General features: G+C 40.5%; 2 protein-coding genes across 2 annotated transcripts in view; one reads left to right on the forward strand and one right to left on the reverse strand.

Annotated features, from left to right (window-relative positions):
- Window positions 1-912: 912 nt before the first annotated feature.
- On the reverse strand, window positions 913-3,719 carry LOC116699405 (zinc finger protein 382). Its single transcript, XM_032531949.1, has 2 exons — window positions 3,248-3,719; window positions 913-2,062 (listed from the first exon to the last, which is right to left on the reverse strand). Exons 1-2 carry the CDS (start codon window positions 3,534-3,536, stop codon window positions 1,149-1,151), a joined length of 1,203 nt encoding a protein of 400 aa, XP_032387840.1. The 5' UTR covers window positions 3,537-3,719; the 3' UTR covers window positions 913-1,148.
- Window positions 3,720-6,985: 3,266 nt separating this feature from the next.
- The window catches only part of tesk2 (testis associated actin remodelling kinase 2), a 53,148-nt gene continuing 42,228 nt past the window's right edge, over window positions 6,986-17,905 (forward strand). Inside the window, exons 1-3 of the mRNA XM_032531942.1 lie at window positions 6,986-7,407; window positions 16,533-16,698; window positions 16,810-16,979. Of these exons, the coding sequence (XP_032387833.1) occupies window positions 16,857-16,979 (123 nt within the window). The 5' untranslated portion in view covers window positions 6,986-7,407; window positions 16,533-16,698; window positions 16,810-16,856. The remainder of the gene's footprint in view (window positions 7,408-16,532; window positions 16,699-16,809; window positions 16,980-17,905) is intronic.

Below are 17,905 nucleotides of genomic sequence, written 5' to 3' on the forward strand. Positions count from 1 at the left end.
AACCGCTCCAAACAGCTCTATTGTAGTCCAGCCTTTACTTCCGTGACAAACCACTTTGTAACTCACGTTATAATGTTGCCTAGCTACTAGCGGGGCACGAGGTCATACTCTGCTTCTGACTGGCTAGTAGTCCTTACCTAGCTACTGCGCATGTGTGACTCCCAACAAAGATGGAACAGAAGTGTGATGCCTCCCTCGGTAGCTAAAACAGAGAGCACAACACTCAGGGTGAAAAGAGGAGCTGCAGCATTGAGCAGTAGAACAAAAATATGGTATTTTTTGAAAATGAAACCACATTAACCTATTCTGGTACAACCTCTTCATACAATTATGAACCTGACAATTAGCATTATATGAACACTTTAATATCTGTTCATCACAAATGTTATTGCAATATTCGACAAATATATTGTATACTTTCCACATATCATGCAGACCTAGATTGTAGATGCAAAGGTTTGCTTTTGCAATTTGTGTCCTTGTGTATAACCTATAGAAGTGCAGGCCCCTGCAGTGCCCTGCTCACAATGAACTACTACAACTATTATTTCTAGTCATAGTTCCATTATCTTTATTGTGACTATTATTGTCACTGTTCATCACACCCTCCAACTGGCATTGTCAGACTCCGCGTTCCAAGAGCCTGGGTCTGTCCCAGGTTTCTCCCTGAAACAAAGTTTTCCTCGCCACTGTCGCACTAAATGCTTGCTCTTGGGGGAAGTACTACAATTGTTTGTCTTTGTAAATTATAGAGTGTGGTCTAGACCTACTCTATCTGTAAAGTGTCTTGAGATAACTCTTGAACTCTTGATTTAATACTATAAATAAAATTGAATTGAATTGAAAGTCTATATCCCGCTATGTCACAGGGGATGGATGTCCCTACATTTTTTTTATTTTTATTTTTTTTAAATAAATCTCTTAACTGGCTGGGTTTACAAACAGTACGTAAGTGCCAAAAATAATTTCTTACACTCCAAGCTACGTCAACATTAGTCCAAAAGAAAAAAGAGGTGCACAGTCAAACAGTCAGCTACATTACTTTTCAGTAATATCAAAATACTAAGAGAAATTTGTTAGTTAATCTAGACATGAATGCCACACAGATATTTCTAGCTGTTCTCACTCAAAATTCAACACCCATTGAATCAAACTGCGTTTTGGGATAGGGCCTCTTTGTGTGTCCGCTGGTGAGTGCGAAGGTTGCTCCTCTGAGAAAAACACTTGCCACACGTGTCGCATGTGTACGGTTTCTCTCCGGTGTGAATTCGCTGGTGGATCTCCAGGTGGCTGACGCGATCAAAGCTCTTGCCGCAGAACGGACAGATGAACCATTTCTCCTTGATGCGCCGAGTCGCTATCGTTTTATGCAGCTCGGGGTCGTTTAAAAGAAAGAATCTGTTGTCCGGGTTAAAAGCCGACGCGTTTTTAGCGTGGGGTTGTTTCTCGGCGAGGAATCTGATGGACACTCCTCTCTCATGGGGGTGATTATTTTCATCTAGGGGCTGACTTGGCTGAGCTTGGCTAAAAGTCACAGGAGCTCTTGATTTACTTGACGCACCTTGTCCATTGTCCCTCGTAAACCTGTCAGAGTATGCCGTCTCTGCCGAATGATCAAAAATGTCCAAAGCATTCTGAATGAGCAGGATTTCCGAGTCCAGATTTTGAGACAGCTGCTTTGGCTCGAAAAAGCAGTCCGAGTCATCAGCGGTGTCGCTGTCTCCCACTGAAACCGACGACCACTGCTGGCTCTCTTGTTCTTCCATGACCTCGGCAGGCTGGAGGTTCACTTCCATCTCGTGGTGTCCCGCTCCGTCGCTGACGCTGTGATCGGAGTCCACCGTCTGCTCCACGATCTGGACGTCGTCCTCGTCCTCTAGCTTGACTATCAAGTCTTCGTCATCGTCTCTGCCGTCGCTGTCACACACGCCGGAATTGAGCTGCTCGCACTGTTTCTCCTCTGTCTGGGATGGCGGTGGCGTTCTGTGATTGGCTGAGGTGTCCGCCTTCTCTCTGATGCTCTGATCAGAAGACAGTGTCTGGACTGAATCTATAATCGGCCCTGAAACAACAGAGCGGGTTAATTTTTTTAAGGAAGTAAGGCTGGGCAATATATCAATATTATATTGACAGCGATATATGAAGCTAGATAATGTCTTAGATTTTGGATATCGTAATATGACACAAGTGTTGTCTTTTTATACTTTTAAAGGCTGCATTACAGTAAAGTAAGGTGATGTCATTTTATGAACTTACCAGACTGTTTTAGTTTTTCTATTATTTGCCTTTACTCACTTAGTCATTATATCCACATTACTGATGATTATTTATTAAAAATCTCATTGTGTAAATATTTAGTGAAAGCACCAATAGGCAACACTACAATATTACAGCAATATCGACATTGATGTATTTGGTCAAAAATACTGTGATATTGAATTTTCTACATATTGCCCAGCTCTATGAGGAAGTAAGCATTTTTGCTTTTATTTCAAAATGTTTGTGTAACGTAACATTATGAACAGGTGCTGGGGAAGAAAAGAATGAAGAGAAAGAGAACATAGCCAAAAAGAAAGGAAGAATCGGTATTGCTATCAGAATCAGAATCGTTAAAAAATCCAAACAATGCCCAATCCTAATCACTGTTCTCCATGTGTAGGCCTAGCTAGTCAAGTTTTTACTGTCTGTGTGCAGGGCCAACTCCTGCCGGCGCATAATTGTGACAGTTTTCGATGTAGATTGACGTAAAAGTCGCATCAAATCCGCCTTATTTGTTCACACTGTAGCCGCATTGGGGGGGAAAAGACCTGGGTGTGATTCAGGACCACATATGGAAGTGGTCTAAATCGGATTAAAAAAAAAAAAACAGATCTGGGCAAGATTTCAGTGTTAACACTACTTTTAAAGAAGTCTGTCCTGGTCACTTGACCCCCCCCCCCAAAAAAATAAATCGGATTTTGGTCACTTTTGCCTGCAGTCTGAAAGTAGCCTTTAGTTTTTAGAGATGTATCATATATTGCCTCTAGAAGTTTATTATTCAGCTTTAGTTTTTGTTAAAGAAGGACAAGAAAAATTGCAATACTTCTAGAAGTGCAATGACTGAAAATCGCAAAACAAATCAAATCGGCACCCATGTATCGTCAGAGAATCGAATCGGGACAACAACATATCGTCCCAGCCCTAAATTATATAATTAATTAAAACATAACAAGGTATTGGTTATTATGTAGTCAGTAGTCATCCTTACCATCACCGGTGGGCGGCAGCAGCTGGGTCTGCTGCTCTCTCTTGGAGGAAGATGATGAAGACGGATTGGTAACGTTAGTCTGAGCCTGAGACAGCACCGTTAACCGCTCGTTTTCCATCATCGTCAACTTCCTGTTAAGGGCTTCGATCTCGCTCTCTCTCCGGCGGAGCTCGAGCTGTACGAGGGCGAAGCCGTCCTCCCACAGCTGGCTGATTTCCACCACAGCAGCTTTAGCTAGCATCTCCATGATGGAGGTTAGCTTGCTCTGGAAAGCCACACAGTTGGCCATGTTGCCCCGGACCAGCACCTCCGCCAGCTGTAGCCACGCGACACGACGTTACACGAGCTAACTTTCCACGTGCAACAGATCACAGGACAGTGGCTATTCCGTCCTTTGTAGTTTACATTACGGTTTGTGTTTGAGGAGAAAAACATGGAAGTGTAACAGGAAATGCTGGAGGTCATGTGACGCAGGATAGGACGGTGCTGATAGTAGGACAAAATTTCTCAGTCCGAATAAAACCAAAACAACATTTAGCGTTGGGGCAGTTACGACGGTTATAACAAATGGTTTATAAGAAACTATAGGCTAATGTTGTTGTGAGCAGACACAGCATATTTGTTAAGTGCTTATTAAAAACTGTGTTAACAATTAAAACACACGTAACTGGTGTGTAAACAGATAATAGGCTAACTGTTTGGAAATATAACATACAACAATTGTAACGATGTAAATATGCCTACATATTTCAGCACAGTTTACGTAACTTCATTTTGGAAGTTAAACCAGCTAGTTCGTTCGCTAAAGGTTGCAACGTAAGGGTAACGTTAGGGGAACGTTCTCTTAAGGTTGCAACGTTGGGATAACGTTCAATGTAACCAAAAACTAACGTTCCCAGAACGTTAAGAAAACTTTCCGATTAACCAAAACACAACCAAACCTAACCTTCAGGGAACGTTCCCACAACCAAAAACGAACGTTCCCAGAACGTTCTGGGAACCAAAATATGTTAGCTGGGAGCACTTCATGTGACACGAAATTGTGAGAAAATATAAAATAAAAGTCACAAAAAGTGCCACTCAATCGATTTTATGCAAAAAGTGCCCACTTGTTTATAGATACACCCAACACAGTGAAATGCATCACTATTTTTATTTTTTTAATTTAATATTTCAGGACAGTGGACATTAATGAACATGTACAATAGTACACGTAAAAATGCCAGATTGTAGCCTGAGGGCTAGTTTCCATCTGTAGTCCATCAGGCCGGTTTGTAAGTCTAAGAATACTGTGTCCATCAGAATCCAGGTGGGGGTATGGCACCAAGCTGTATAACTCAGTTAGGCAGCCCGGTAATTTGTAAAATAGCTTTAAGCTTTAAGCTCAACATGAGTTTTGAAAACATACAACAAAATGAAATGAAAAATGGACAAACAAGTTATAACCAGTTTACAACTATTTGTGCAAGTGCACTAACAGCACACTGTGAGGTTATTATTTTGTTTGTGTTATGTATAATTATGCAGCTTTCTCACACTGTGCAATGAATCATTAATAGGAATTTACACATTATACATCAGTTCTCCATCAGTTTCCATAGGAGACTATCATTGTTGACAAATTTAAATCTCTTATATCAATGTAGTGTGTTATAAACAACATTGAGTGTTTATTTACTGCTTTTAAATGGGGGATTCAAGTACAGTGTTACAGTTTGGGGTAATTTGACATATAAAGTCTTAGTTAGGAATAGGGACAATATAATGTAAGAATAGGGACAATAAAATGTAAGAATTAAGTTTTTGTCTAATATATTTAAGATTTTGACACAGGGCAACACAATCAGGTAATTATACAGGGTGAGTTAATGGTTGGTATTTTTACATAAAACATTTGTAACAAATCTCCCAAAACAATTTGCACAGGGAATCTGGGGGTTTTGGTGCTCCTGGTAGTTTGCATGCCTTGCCCTGCTGGTGTTGCCGCTTTGACTACATTTATTTTAAGATGGGCTTCTATAAGTAATGCCCTGTGAACTCTCTCTGGCAAATCAACACGCCTTTGCCATAACAAAGAAAGCTCAACCAAATACGCATTGAGGGACAATAACAACAAATCATTTATTAATGCTTGAAGTATTCTCATAAATAAGACTATGTTTCTATAAGTATGACCTACTCTATCACAATTTTGAGAATTATCTTGAGACATAACAGGCCATACAAACACTTGGCATGATAGATTCTGTCTGTAATAAGGGGTGGAAGTCGGCCTTCATAATTTGTAGGATATAGAACAGATGAAAGCAAATGTGACTTGACCTCAACCGGTGTTGTTCATAATTTTCATGTAATTCTTAATAGTCTCATCGTTAACATATACATTTTTTTTTTCTCACATGAAATCAGCTGCAATTGTCGATGGGTGTCCCGAGCAGTTGGGGGTTCAGAGCACAGGAGAGGAACTGGCCCCTCTCCAGTTACCAGCCCACCACCATACTTTGGTCCGTATGGTCCCTACCACTACTGCCACCCCCATTTAATGAGTGGCTGAGATGACGCATCTATCAATGCTTGAATCCTGCACCAACACCTATTTAAAACTGCCCATGCTCCAAACGTAGAGAACCCTTTCCCTACACAGTTATCACCAAACTTGCACCAAACAAATGTTTAAAGCAACTGGGAACACTGATGGGTGCCATATCCTGATGTTGACTGTGAATAGCAGTGCTGACTTATTTTGTCCACTAGAGGATGCTCTATTTCCATGAGAGCATAAGGTGAGGGCAAAAGAAAAATTAGTTTTAGTAAACTAGTAGGAACAATTCTATTAAACCAGACCTATAATAATAATGTATAATGTATACTTTATTAGTCCCACAAGAGAAATTACAAATTGCCCTCTGTTGTTATTACACACATTACACACATGGAGGCTTGAATTACACACACATGCTCAGTACCTATACATACACTACTAGAGAGATGTCAGAGTGGGGGGGCTGCCCATGGAAAGGTGCCCCGAGCAGCTGGGGGTTCGGTGCCTTGCTCAAGAGCATCTTGGAGGTGAACTGGCACCTCTCCAGCTACCAGTCCACCACCATATTGGATATACACAATAAAGATGAAAAGCAGGGGCTCGCTGAGGTTTCACTTCTTAGCAGAAAACGTTTGTAAAAAGTGTTTGAACTAATTTTGGCTTTGATCATGTATGTAAAAAAATATGTGACTTAATTTTAATAATAATAGAAGATTGCATTCAGTATTTTAACTTTTTTTCAGTTTAGCATTTATCATAAAGTAATTTGTTCTCATCTTATCTTTATTGTTCTTATGTATTATTTTGTCTCTCTTCTTCTTCTGGCTCTCCTCGTTATTTCCCTTCTGTTATGTTGCTGTATGCCTCTCTTTTACCCTCTGTAAAGCACTTTGAACTGCATTCATATGGGAAGTGATAGGCAAATAAATTTGAACCTGCACTTAAAACTCATTTACGGTGAAAGCTGATGATTCTACTCCTTGTGTCCATTTAATCTTCTTTATGAGTAAACTTGAACACCTGCTATTTGAGGTTATACTTTTTTATTTCATGTCTCAGCTTTATTTTTAATTCTGTGTATTTAATTTAGTTATTTTTTTTTACGTTGACCGTTTGAGAATTTAACGCGCGAGCGCGCACACGCACACACACATGCCTGGCTATTGATTGGTTAGTTTACATGGCAATCAAATGTGGGCGGGGCCAGTGGGAGTTACTCGGGTGTGAGCGAAGGGACGACGGAGCTGTCAAACGGCAACAATCGCCTGAAATATTAACCCGGGCCGCGGTACAACAAACATCGTCCTTTGCTCTTTTGTGGGAACGAGGACGACAGAAACAGACGTGGAGGTCACTTTGAGCTTTTGGGTATTTGGACTCTCAAGCCGTCGGCGACGGAAAACTTCCTGTTTTGTGCGTGTTAGTGGATCTCAGGCTCATGTTTGTTAGCTTTTCTCTTAGCTTAGTTTTGTTGACAAACTAGCCACAGAGGGAGCTGCGTTACCAACTTCGCTGTTTCGGGGGGTTCGCTTGCCGTCTTCAACACATGCTAGCCGCGGAAAAGGCATGGAACTCAGCTTAAACTCTTCCTGCAAACAACTCTATGAAATAACAACAGGTAAGTTAAGTCAGCTAAACTTTAACAAGGAGTAACGTTACAAGATAATTCAGGCTTTTGCTGCTTTTGTTTGTATAGCTACATTTTCTGTCTGGCGTTCACCCAACTAATTAAAACATTTTACGACTTCTTACGACATAATATGACTCGAGCTGTTTTGGCAGCATTGACACTGCCAATAATGATAATGGGCAGTCCCCCCCCCCGACCTGTTCATAAACCCTTGAAGAATGACAGGTATGCACCGACTCATATATCATCGCAGTTCTACACAGTAGATTGTGGTCAGATAAGAGGCTTCTATTCACTGTTATTGAATGTGACCTTGCTCAAATACTTGACAAAGATGGCTCTTTAAGTAAACGGATATCTTTCTTTCTTTTTACTATGTCTGTTGCTCAATGTACTGTAGAAGCACAATTATTTTAAGAACATTTTTATTAGTTGTTTACTTAAATGGTCAGTAGATGTTCTCATGTTTAAAATAGGGTTTTTTATTTCTTCTGTTGTGATGCAAGTAAAGGCTACATACACACAGTCCTTCTCTATGAAGAAATAACTCAAAAGCATCCACACACGCCCATTTATTACGTCTGCCCTTCAAAGAGCCTTTCTGCAACCTGTCATTAAAACATCGCTTAAGTTATGACTTATTGCTGACATTTTCTATTAGTCTGTAATCCAGCGGGACACAGCTGGATAGGGTTCACTCCCCCAAACTACTGTTGAAACATTTGGCCTGCGGCTGCTTTGGTGATGTCCCATCTGTTTTGGAGGAACAAGCCACATTTTACGGACCAAAAAAAGGGCCAGCTTTTAAAATTCCACCCTTTTCCATGCACACTCCCTTTGCTGTGGTGTCTTAAATGCATGCCTTATGGATATGTAAGCAACAGGGTATAGTTTAGAAACAAATATAGTGATGAACACTGGTGGTTTGACCATTTTTTATTATTATCCCTGCAGCATCGTACATTGAGGGTTATCATATTGCTCAATATTACATTGTGATATGATATTATTTTGTAATGGTTTTTATAGTGGAGCAGATAAGTGCCATTTTTTAGGGTAATCGTTCACTTGTGGATACAAGCACCAAAATTGGTACAATTACTCAGTGGGTAGTGCTCTTTCAAAAAAGTACGTTAGCCATTGCAAAAAAACTTCATGGGAGCCGCGGCGGCCATTTTATTTTCCGCCATAGCCAAATTATGTATATTTGCATGATATCTCCTGAACAAAACATTCAACTGCTTAAAGGATGATGTCTACCCCTATGTTTTGATGGTCAATGATTACAATAATACCACACACAACATAAATGAAGGCCTCTAGACAGCTGTTGCAGCCATTTTGGATTCCGCCATAACCTAATTATGTATTTTCCATCATATCTCTTGAATCGTACAAGATAAATCACAAGAGGCGATATTTACCCCTAAGTTGTGATGGTCAAGAATTACAATGAGACCATATTCAACATCATAAATATCTATAGTTAAAGTCCTCATATTGATTTGGAGAGGACTTGAAGAAGAAGAACCTAAACTTTATGAGCAAATCAAGAAAAACTGCAGGAACTTCTTCCATCAGGAACGTGCCTCTGTCAATTCTTTGAAGAAAACGGTGCTGAAGGAGGATTGCCAGCTCTTCTCCAAACTGTTCATCTCATGCAAGAGCAGAGAGTGTGATCTGAAGGAGCTCTTTAGACATGAAAATCTGCCATTCCCTGCTGCCTTGAGTGATGGTGGGAAGCTCCACGCCCCCCCTTTGGCAAGTATCACAGCTTGGAAACGCTTCTTGTAGCCAGCCAAGAGTCTCTTTCTGGACTGTCTGTCACGCACTGCTACTTTAAGGTCTATCCATAGATTTACATTATGTTGAGGTCAGCAGATTGTGAAGGCCATGGCAAAACCTTCAGTTTATGCCTCTTGATGTATTCCACTGTGGATTTTGAGGTGCGTTTAGTATGATCATTATCCATTTGTAGAAGCCATCCTCTCTTTAACTTCAGCTTTTTCACAGATGGCAACAATGTGCTGCAAAACACCCCGCCCCCCCCCCCCATGCTTAACAACTGGACAGAGGTTCTTTTCATTAAATTCGGAGCCCTTTCTTCTCCAAACGTACCTTTGCTCATTCCAGCCAAAAGGTTGGTCTTTAACCTTAACTTTGACCAGATCTTGGTCCCACTATGCATCAAGCTTGTCTATATGTTCATTTTCCTTCTTCCAACACTGATTTTTGTGGTGAGGACGTAGAAGACATTTTCTTCTGATGACTCTTCCATGAAGACCATATTTGTGCGAGTATCTCTTTATAGTGGAATGGTGTACCAACTCCAGTGTCTGCAGGTCTTTCTGGATGGATCGCATAGTCCAACGTGGGTTTGGAATTGCTTTTCTCACAATCCTGCGAGTGGTTCTGTCTGATATTTTTCTTGGTTTTCCAGATCTTGTTTCAACTTCCACTGTTGACCACTGATGACTGCCATTTCTTAATTACATTCCAAACAGAGGATATTGGCATCTGAAAACGCTTTGCTATCTTCTTCTAGCCTTCTCCTGCTTTGAGCGTGTCAACTATTTTTAGTTTCAGTTTTCTAGACAACTACTTAGAAGAAGCCATGGTGTTGATTGTTGGGGGAGGGGTCAGATGAGTCTGGGCATTTAAAACCTTAAGATTGACATCACCTGGTCTTTCCAGACGATGATTGAGAACAATCCATGACACTGTCAGGTCTCAGCTATAAAAAAGTATGGTGCAATAAACTCTCCAGGGTGCTCAAACTTTTGCAGACGCCATTGTTGTTTTCTGTTATTTTGAAAGTGTAAATGATGAAATAAAATCTAACTTTTTATGACATATTATACGAATGTCTAATCTGTCATTTGATTTTTCCATCTTTTCTTGGCTTCTTTATGCACATTTATACAAATATTTACCTGGGGTGCCCAAACTTTCGAGCCCCACTGTAGAGGCATACTCTGTGAAATGCAAAAGAACAGACATAGTCTTTGACATCTACCAACAATCCAGTTTGAAGGCAGAACCTAGGTCAAAAAGAGGACATGAAGCCAGACGCAAAGTGATCAGCAATGGCAAAATACCCAAGAAATGGCGTAACATTCTCAGTGAGGATGAGAATAAAACTGAGCTGTTCCACTTCCTCGCTGACAGAATTGCAGGAACTTTAACACCAAATGTGGTTATAGTGACCAAAGAGGATCAAGCTGTCAGCAACCACTCCATCAACCTAGATGATGTAAGTCCATGTACCGTAGTCATGAGGAAGCTGACACTAGGATCTTTGTCCATTCCAAAAATGGCAGCAAAAACCTTATGGTCAAAGCCAGTGACAGCGTTCTTGTTATAGCAGTCAGTGGTCTACCAGTTCTTCGGGACATTGGTCTGCAACAGCTGTGGCTTGCTTTTGGCCAAGGAATGAATCTTGGATGGATCATGACCTCTATCAATGCATTGGAAGGGAGAAGAGCAGTGGTATTCTTTTCTTTCATGCATTCACTGCCTGTGATGTAGTTTCAGCCTTTGGTGGCAAAGGGAAGAAGACTGCTTGGCAAACATGAACTATATTAGACAAAGCTTCTGAAATCTTCAGCCAGCTCAGCCACTACCCTCCAAGAATGGATGACGGCAACCTGAAGATTTTAGAAATGTTTGTGGTCATGATGTAGAACAGATCCAACGAAGCAGGGGGAGTAGATGAAGCCCGGTTGGACTTGTTTGCCAAAAAGTAAAGGACATATGAAGCCATTCCTCCTACTCAAGCAACATTGCTGCAGTGTGTAAAGCGTTCAGCCTACCAGGCAGGCTGCATCTGGAGTCAAGCAACTGTACTCCAGCCAGAAGTACTGAGTCTTTCTGAGTGGGGATGGACCAAGAAAGGTGATCAATGGCAGATCTTCTGGACAGAGCTATCACCAATTGTAGAGAGCTGTCAGCAACTGACCAAATGTGGATGCAAAGCAGAGTGCCGTGGAAGATGTGAATGCTATCACTTTGGTCTTAACTGTACAGCAGCTGTAAGTGCCAGGACTACCAATGTTGGCATAAAGACATTACAATAACCCACTTAAATAAAATGAACACAAATACAATAATGTTATGTGCCTCCAGAAAAGTAAATAATATGGATGAGCGAGTACAGCATTATCTGTATCTGTATCTGTTTACCACATGAATTATCTGTATCCGGATCCGTACTCGGACTGGGCAGGGCCTAAACCGGAAGTGGTCAGATTTAACCCGGAAGTGGGTCGGGTTCTCTTGATATGTGCGGGGCTTTAACCGGTATGTTATTGAAGCATGCAATTGATATGAGTTGATCAAAAATTGTTATATTTATTGCTGATTTGAAAACTACATGACAGCATCGAGCTTCAGATCAATGGTGTTGTCATGGTAACAAACAAACTATATACAGAACGTTTTGCAACAATGAATACAACACATGCGGTTGCAATTATGAAGTAAAATGTAATGAACAAGAGTTTTCATACTCAATATAACTTTCTTTTTTTAACTTTTTATTTTTTATGATCAGTGGGATTTTTTTTTTTTTTGGTTCTTTATTTTTTTTTATTTCCACACCAGGTATATATATATGTGTGTGTGTGTGTGTGTGTGTGTGTGTGTGTGTGTGTGTGTGTGTGTGTGTGTGTGTGTGTGTGTGTGTGTGTGTGTGTGTGTGTGTGTGTGTGTGTGTGTGTGTGTGTGTGAGTAAAAGAGAGACACAGAGAGAGAGGGGGCGGGGGGGCAGCTGACAGTAAAAAAAAAAAAATCTCTGATGGCAGAGACGCAACGAGAGTTGCATTTAAACCAAGCAGCATGTCTGAAACCCACGTTCACCAGAAATCTACTGGTTACTATGTAAGGACTACAAACCCCACGTTCACCAGAAATCTACTGGTTACTATGTAAGGACTACAAACCCCACGTTCACCAGAAATCTACTGGTTACTATGTAAGGACTACAAACCGAAGTTAAAAACAAACCTGAAGCTGAAGAAACCCTAAACGTTAACGGAACAGATCCGCAGCCCCGATTGACTGCCTCCCTGATGGAGCGGGAGCGGGAGCGAGAGAGAGAGAGAGAGAGAGAGAGAGAGAGAGAGAGAGAGAGAGAGAGAGAGAGAGGCCGAGGGAGCGATTTCTCCTTGTTCTGTGTGTGTGTGATTGAGCTGAGCGTGTTTGTAGGCGGGGGGGCGCTGTGATTATCACAGAACGCTGCGCGGCCAGTTGAGGAGTTGTATTCAATCCGAGCACGGATATTGACTCATATTACTCGGATAATACTTGTACTCGGCAAAAGTGCTTTATCCGTACCGGATACTCGTTTCAGCCGGGTACTCGGATCAACCCTAGTAAATAACATAAAACCTGCTGTTACTTTGACATGCTTTAATAATACATTTTTTCTTGTAATTATGTCACGTTTCATGGATTATTTACTCTACATACCACTATAGACTCTCAAAACACAAAATAGATATGTATGTAACATCCTTATTGTAAAAAAAAGGATTCAAATATGTCCCAATAGTAAAATTATGTGGGCAGATATGTGTTTTCCAATGATGGAAATGGCGGCCATCTTGGAAAATGGCGGCCATTTTGAAAAATTAAGTGGCTAACGTTATTTTTCAAATTATTGGCCCCAGAGGGATAACCACACCAAATTTGGTGCTTGTATCCACTTGTGAACGATTTCCCCCCTTATCTGCCCCACTATTATAGAATGTGGGTCGGATTGTCTTCCCCTGTAGTTGGAGCTGTTAGTTGAGGGACTGATACTAGATGATGTCTGTTTTCATTGTTCACTGCAGGAGTGGCTGTACAACTTCCTTTTGGTGGTCAGTATACTGTTTTACGCTGGAAAGATCATCCTGAAGTATTATAGATTTTTACCCACTGACAGTATCTTGCAAAACAACAAAGAGTCTGTCATTTGTGTTTGTTTGCATCATTTGCATGACTGAAATTCTAGTAAGTGTAGGACGTTTGTGTTTAGGCAAAATCGTCTGCTTTGACCACTGATGTGGGAGTGTGGCTACAGAAGCACTTCTCTTTTGCTGAAAGCTGTTTTTGAATCAAGGGTGACTTTATATCCTACTTGCTGACCTATTTTTGTCTACTCAGATACATGAACATAGATGAAATGTTTGTCTCTGTTCCCGTTCTTGGATCGGACCACTACTGAAATGAGAAAGCGTAGAACTGGCCTTGGTACTTGTGGCTTGCATTTTCCTTGGCACTGCGTGGCACTTTTATTTCTGCCATACGATTTCAACGAGGCAGAAAATGAGTTGTCATTGGAGAGAAAAAAGGAAAGTGGAGGGTAGAAAGCCTTTTAAGGATTTGGCTGGGACAAAGAATGATGTCAGAAGTTGTCCAGTAGGCCCTCTGTAAGTCTGTAGTCTACTATCTGTGATGTAATGCTAACGGACCAAGGCAGAATCTGGCCCTTTCATCTCAATACTGTTTTTAGTATCTGAGCTTATGAGACATCTTCTTGGCCTAAGATCGACTTTTGTGTCTCTGCTTTGGTTTATTGAAGGTCAGTTCTGTATAGGGCTGGGCGATATGGAGAAAATCAAATATCACGATATTTGTATACAAATGCCTCAATATCGATACCACAACGATATTGTAGTGTTGACTATTGGTGCTTTCACAAAATATTAACACAATGAGATTTTTGATAAATAATCAACATTAATGTGGATGTATAACTAAGTGGGTAAAGACAAATAAGAGAAAAGTTACAACAGTCTGGTAAGTTCAGAAAATGCCCTCACTTTACTGTAATGCAGCCTTTAAAACCAGGGAAAGACAACACTCATACCATATTACGATATTACGATATCCAAAATCTAAGACAATATCTAGAGTCATATGACGATATCGATATAAGATAGATGTCAGAAGTTGTTTAGGCCCTCTATAACTCTGTAGTCTACTGTCTGTGATGTAGTGCTAACGGACCAAGGCAGAATCTGGCTCTGTCATCTCAATACTGTTTTTAGTATCTGAGCTTATGAGACATCTTCTTGGCCTAAGATTGACATTTGTGTCTCTGCTTTGGTTTATTGAAGGTCAGTCCTGTAAATATCTTTTAAACTTGCCACTTTTCCTCTACACTGTAATAGGTTTTGATGAACATTTCCAGTTGTGTCTGGTGTACACACATATTGTACATTTTTTAAATTGGGCTGGGCAATATATTGATAGAGACTAGATATCGCCTTGGTTTTTGGATATCGTAATACTGTGATATGCAGTGATGGAAATAACAGCATTACATTTTTCAGTAACGGGTAATCTAATTGATTACTCTTTCCATCTTAATAACGCTGTTACCGTTACTGCCAGTACTAAGTGTCCATTTCCTTTTAATATTCAGATTTATCATAAATAACTGAACATGCACATGTATTTTAAGTTACTTGAAAGTAACGCATTAGTTAATTAGTAATTTACAACTTTCCACATCTAAAATGCAGCTCTCATGCCACTCTCAACATCAAGGCAAACCTCATGTGCATACCATCTATTGGCAAAATGGACAGTTTACCATCATGTTCCGTGTTTCATAATTCTTTCGGAAGTAACTAACTTTTATAATTTGTAACTCAATATCTAATTTAGTTACTTTTTGGAAGAAGTAACTGTAACTAATTTTTAAAAGTAACTTGCCCAACACTGGTGAGATGACATAAGTGTTGTCTTTTCCTGGTTTTAAAGGCTGCATCACAGTAAAGGGATGTACTTCTCTGAACTTACCAGACTGTTTTAGCTGTTCTAGTATTTTCCTTTCCCCCACATTATAGCCACATTACTGATGATTATGTATCTAAAATCTAAATGTGAAGATATTTTGTTAAAGCACCAATTGTCAACCCTAGAATATAGCCGCAATATCTATATCAAGGTATTTGGTCAAGAATATCGTGATATCTGATTTTCTTCCTATTGCCCAGCCCTATTTTTAAATTCACCTGACATACATTATGTGATGCGTGTTAATGCTGCATGTGGGGACAGAAATCTCAGAGTACATGATGGCAGGCTTTGTAGTATTGACGATGTTATGCATAGTTCAACCACAAAGTAAATATTAGTCGATGAACCTTATGTCATTGCATTTGAAAAGCAACTGAAGTTAAATGACACAGTAGTGCAGCTACGTCTGCTTGCTTTAACACAGCTGAAGTTAGATGAGTATAGGGCTGCAACTTTAGTAAAAAAAACAACACCCATAACAATTTCCTAAATCCCAAAGTGAGATCTTCAGAGGTCTGTTTGGTCCAAACCCAACACATATTCAAATTACAATAAGGGATCAGTGAGAAGCAGAATGCCTCACTATGACGAGGTTTGAGCTAGGGACTGTTTTGTAGTTTGTTTCCTAAAAATGAACTTGATTAATGATTGACTATATAAATGCATGCAAATCTGCTATTCTATTACTGGGGGGGTGATTCTAGGAATTACAAGAAATGTGTACATCCAGTGTTACTCACAAAAGTTGAGTTTTTCTCCATTTTTCTTTGAGAGTATTGTAAAAATAATTATAACCAACTCAACATGTATTATCAAGAGGTACTGGTAAAAGTCAGATGTAAAAGCCACATTGTTTATGACTGTTAATGCCTTCCGCCACACACCTTCTTTCCTGTTAACCTTTGTACCCTGCTGATTTGGTTTTGGATGGCAGAAAGGTCCAAGATCTGAGCTATTCCTTGGCTAATCTCCCATAATTGGACAATGGGCCCCTATTACAGCCATTACATTTGGGCCTGTTGAGCAATAGTGGCTTGTGGCATGTATCCTCCCAAGGCAAGGCCTTGTCTACAGCTGCTGTTAAATAACAAAAACCTTTTAAAAAAGAGTTGGCAGCTTTTGCTAAATGTGTGAATGTGATCATAATGGTTTAAGCCATCTTGATTTTTTTTTTTTGTGACAAGGATTCACAAGAAATATGTATCCTTTAAGGCATAACTATGAGTATACAGTATCAATGGTATACCCTACTGTCATTATACTCTTCTATTATGTAACTGCTTATATCACGCTACATTCATTTTTCTCTTTACCTTCTCTAGGTCTCCAAGGGCTTCCTATACATCTGTCAAACATGTGAAAACCCTCTCATCCAGGTGGACTCCCCAGTTACAAGCAGCGAGGAACTCGACACGTAGGAAACATCTTGGAGGCAGCCAGCGTGTGTCACCAGGGCTGCCCTAATCAACATTTAAAACTGAAGTCTATGTGTGTGACATATTCTCTCCCAGAACACAAACTGAGTAAATTCTGTGCTGCCGTGGAACTCTCGGCACCATTAAAACAATCTAGTTGTCTTGTCATGTGGGTACATTACAGAAGAAGGCCCATTTACCCTCACTGGTATCACCATTTTTCACATCACCATGGACCGGAATAAACGCAACTCCATCGCTGGGATCCCTACGCGAGCCGAGCGGATCGGTGAGGACAAAGATGGTATCGGAGGGGTAGGGGTCTGCGAGATGGCCATGGTCCCGCCCTCACAGGTCAGTGTTCCTTCTTTATTTTTACGTGTAGAATGCATTATGGCCACTTCATTATACATTAATTTACATAGCAGTGTAAATAGGGTTCCTGTGCAGGTATTAAGAGTTTCATCAAATGGATCGATAATTATATTGTTTACGCTGTATTGCTATCTTTGGATAGCCTGGATGCCAGCCAAACTTAGCCCCGCTCACAACATTCAAGAAAAATCTGAATATGACGACGTCAGGCTAATCTTTGAATAGAAAAACACATAAAAGAGACAGCAGTAGAGTTGTGACGCACACGCACACGCACACACATACTAATACAAAAATCATGCAGGCATGTTATAATTGTGATTTGGACTGATCAGACTGAGTCGGTTCATGTCTGGGTCAGTTGTTGTCCACAGGCAGGAAATAAAGTCAGTCATAGATTATGTGAGGTTCTAGGAATCACAACTGAACAACATGCCATCAGTTGCACAATCGCTGTCTCAAACTATTCTGTGCGCTTATCTACAGTAATTTTCTAATCTGTTTTACTCGAGGCAGAGACGCGTCCGCTGTCAGGCTTTCTCCTCCCCTTCCGCTATCTCCGCGAACTGTTTTGGAAGGGCACGGTAGCTGCATCCGGGCCTTAGCTCCCCCCAAGTCGATAATGTTTGGTTTAAATAAATACAAACATCCCCTTTACCTGAACCTAAACTCGTGCAGCCAGACCATAATCCAGATGGGTCTGGCAATGCTAGACTAGTAATCGTCAAATAAATGCCAACGCTGTTGATTGAGTTTTAGGATAAATACACACTAGAATTCATACTTCTTGAAAGGTTTTGAGGTTTGAGGGGTTTGGAGGGTTGCCTTGAGATGTCAAGTGTGCGCCTCTTTCTGTCTGTCTAAAAAAATCTGTGCGTGTTGGTGCAGCCGGTCTTTAGTTTCTA

The sequence above is a fragment of the Etheostoma spectabile genome, chromosome 12 (genome assembly GCF_008692095.1).
Source record: "Etheostoma spectabile isolate EspeVRDwgs_2016 chromosome 12, UIUC_Espe_1.0, whole genome shotgun sequence".
NCBI classification, from domain to species: Eukaryota; Metazoa; Chordata; class Actinopteri; order Perciformes; family Percidae; genus Etheostoma; species Etheostoma spectabile.

Excerpts from the sequence above, each read along its gene's own strand:
- LOC116699405 (XM_032531949.1), bottom strand. The coding sequence starts at position 3,536 with ATGGCCAACTGTGTGGCTTTCCAGAGCAAGCTAACCTCCATCATGGAG. Across the intron at positions 2,063-3,247 it reads GCTGCCGCCCACCGGTGATG|GGCCGATTATAGATTCAGTC; the intron begins GTAAGGATGACT and ends CTGTTGTTTCAG.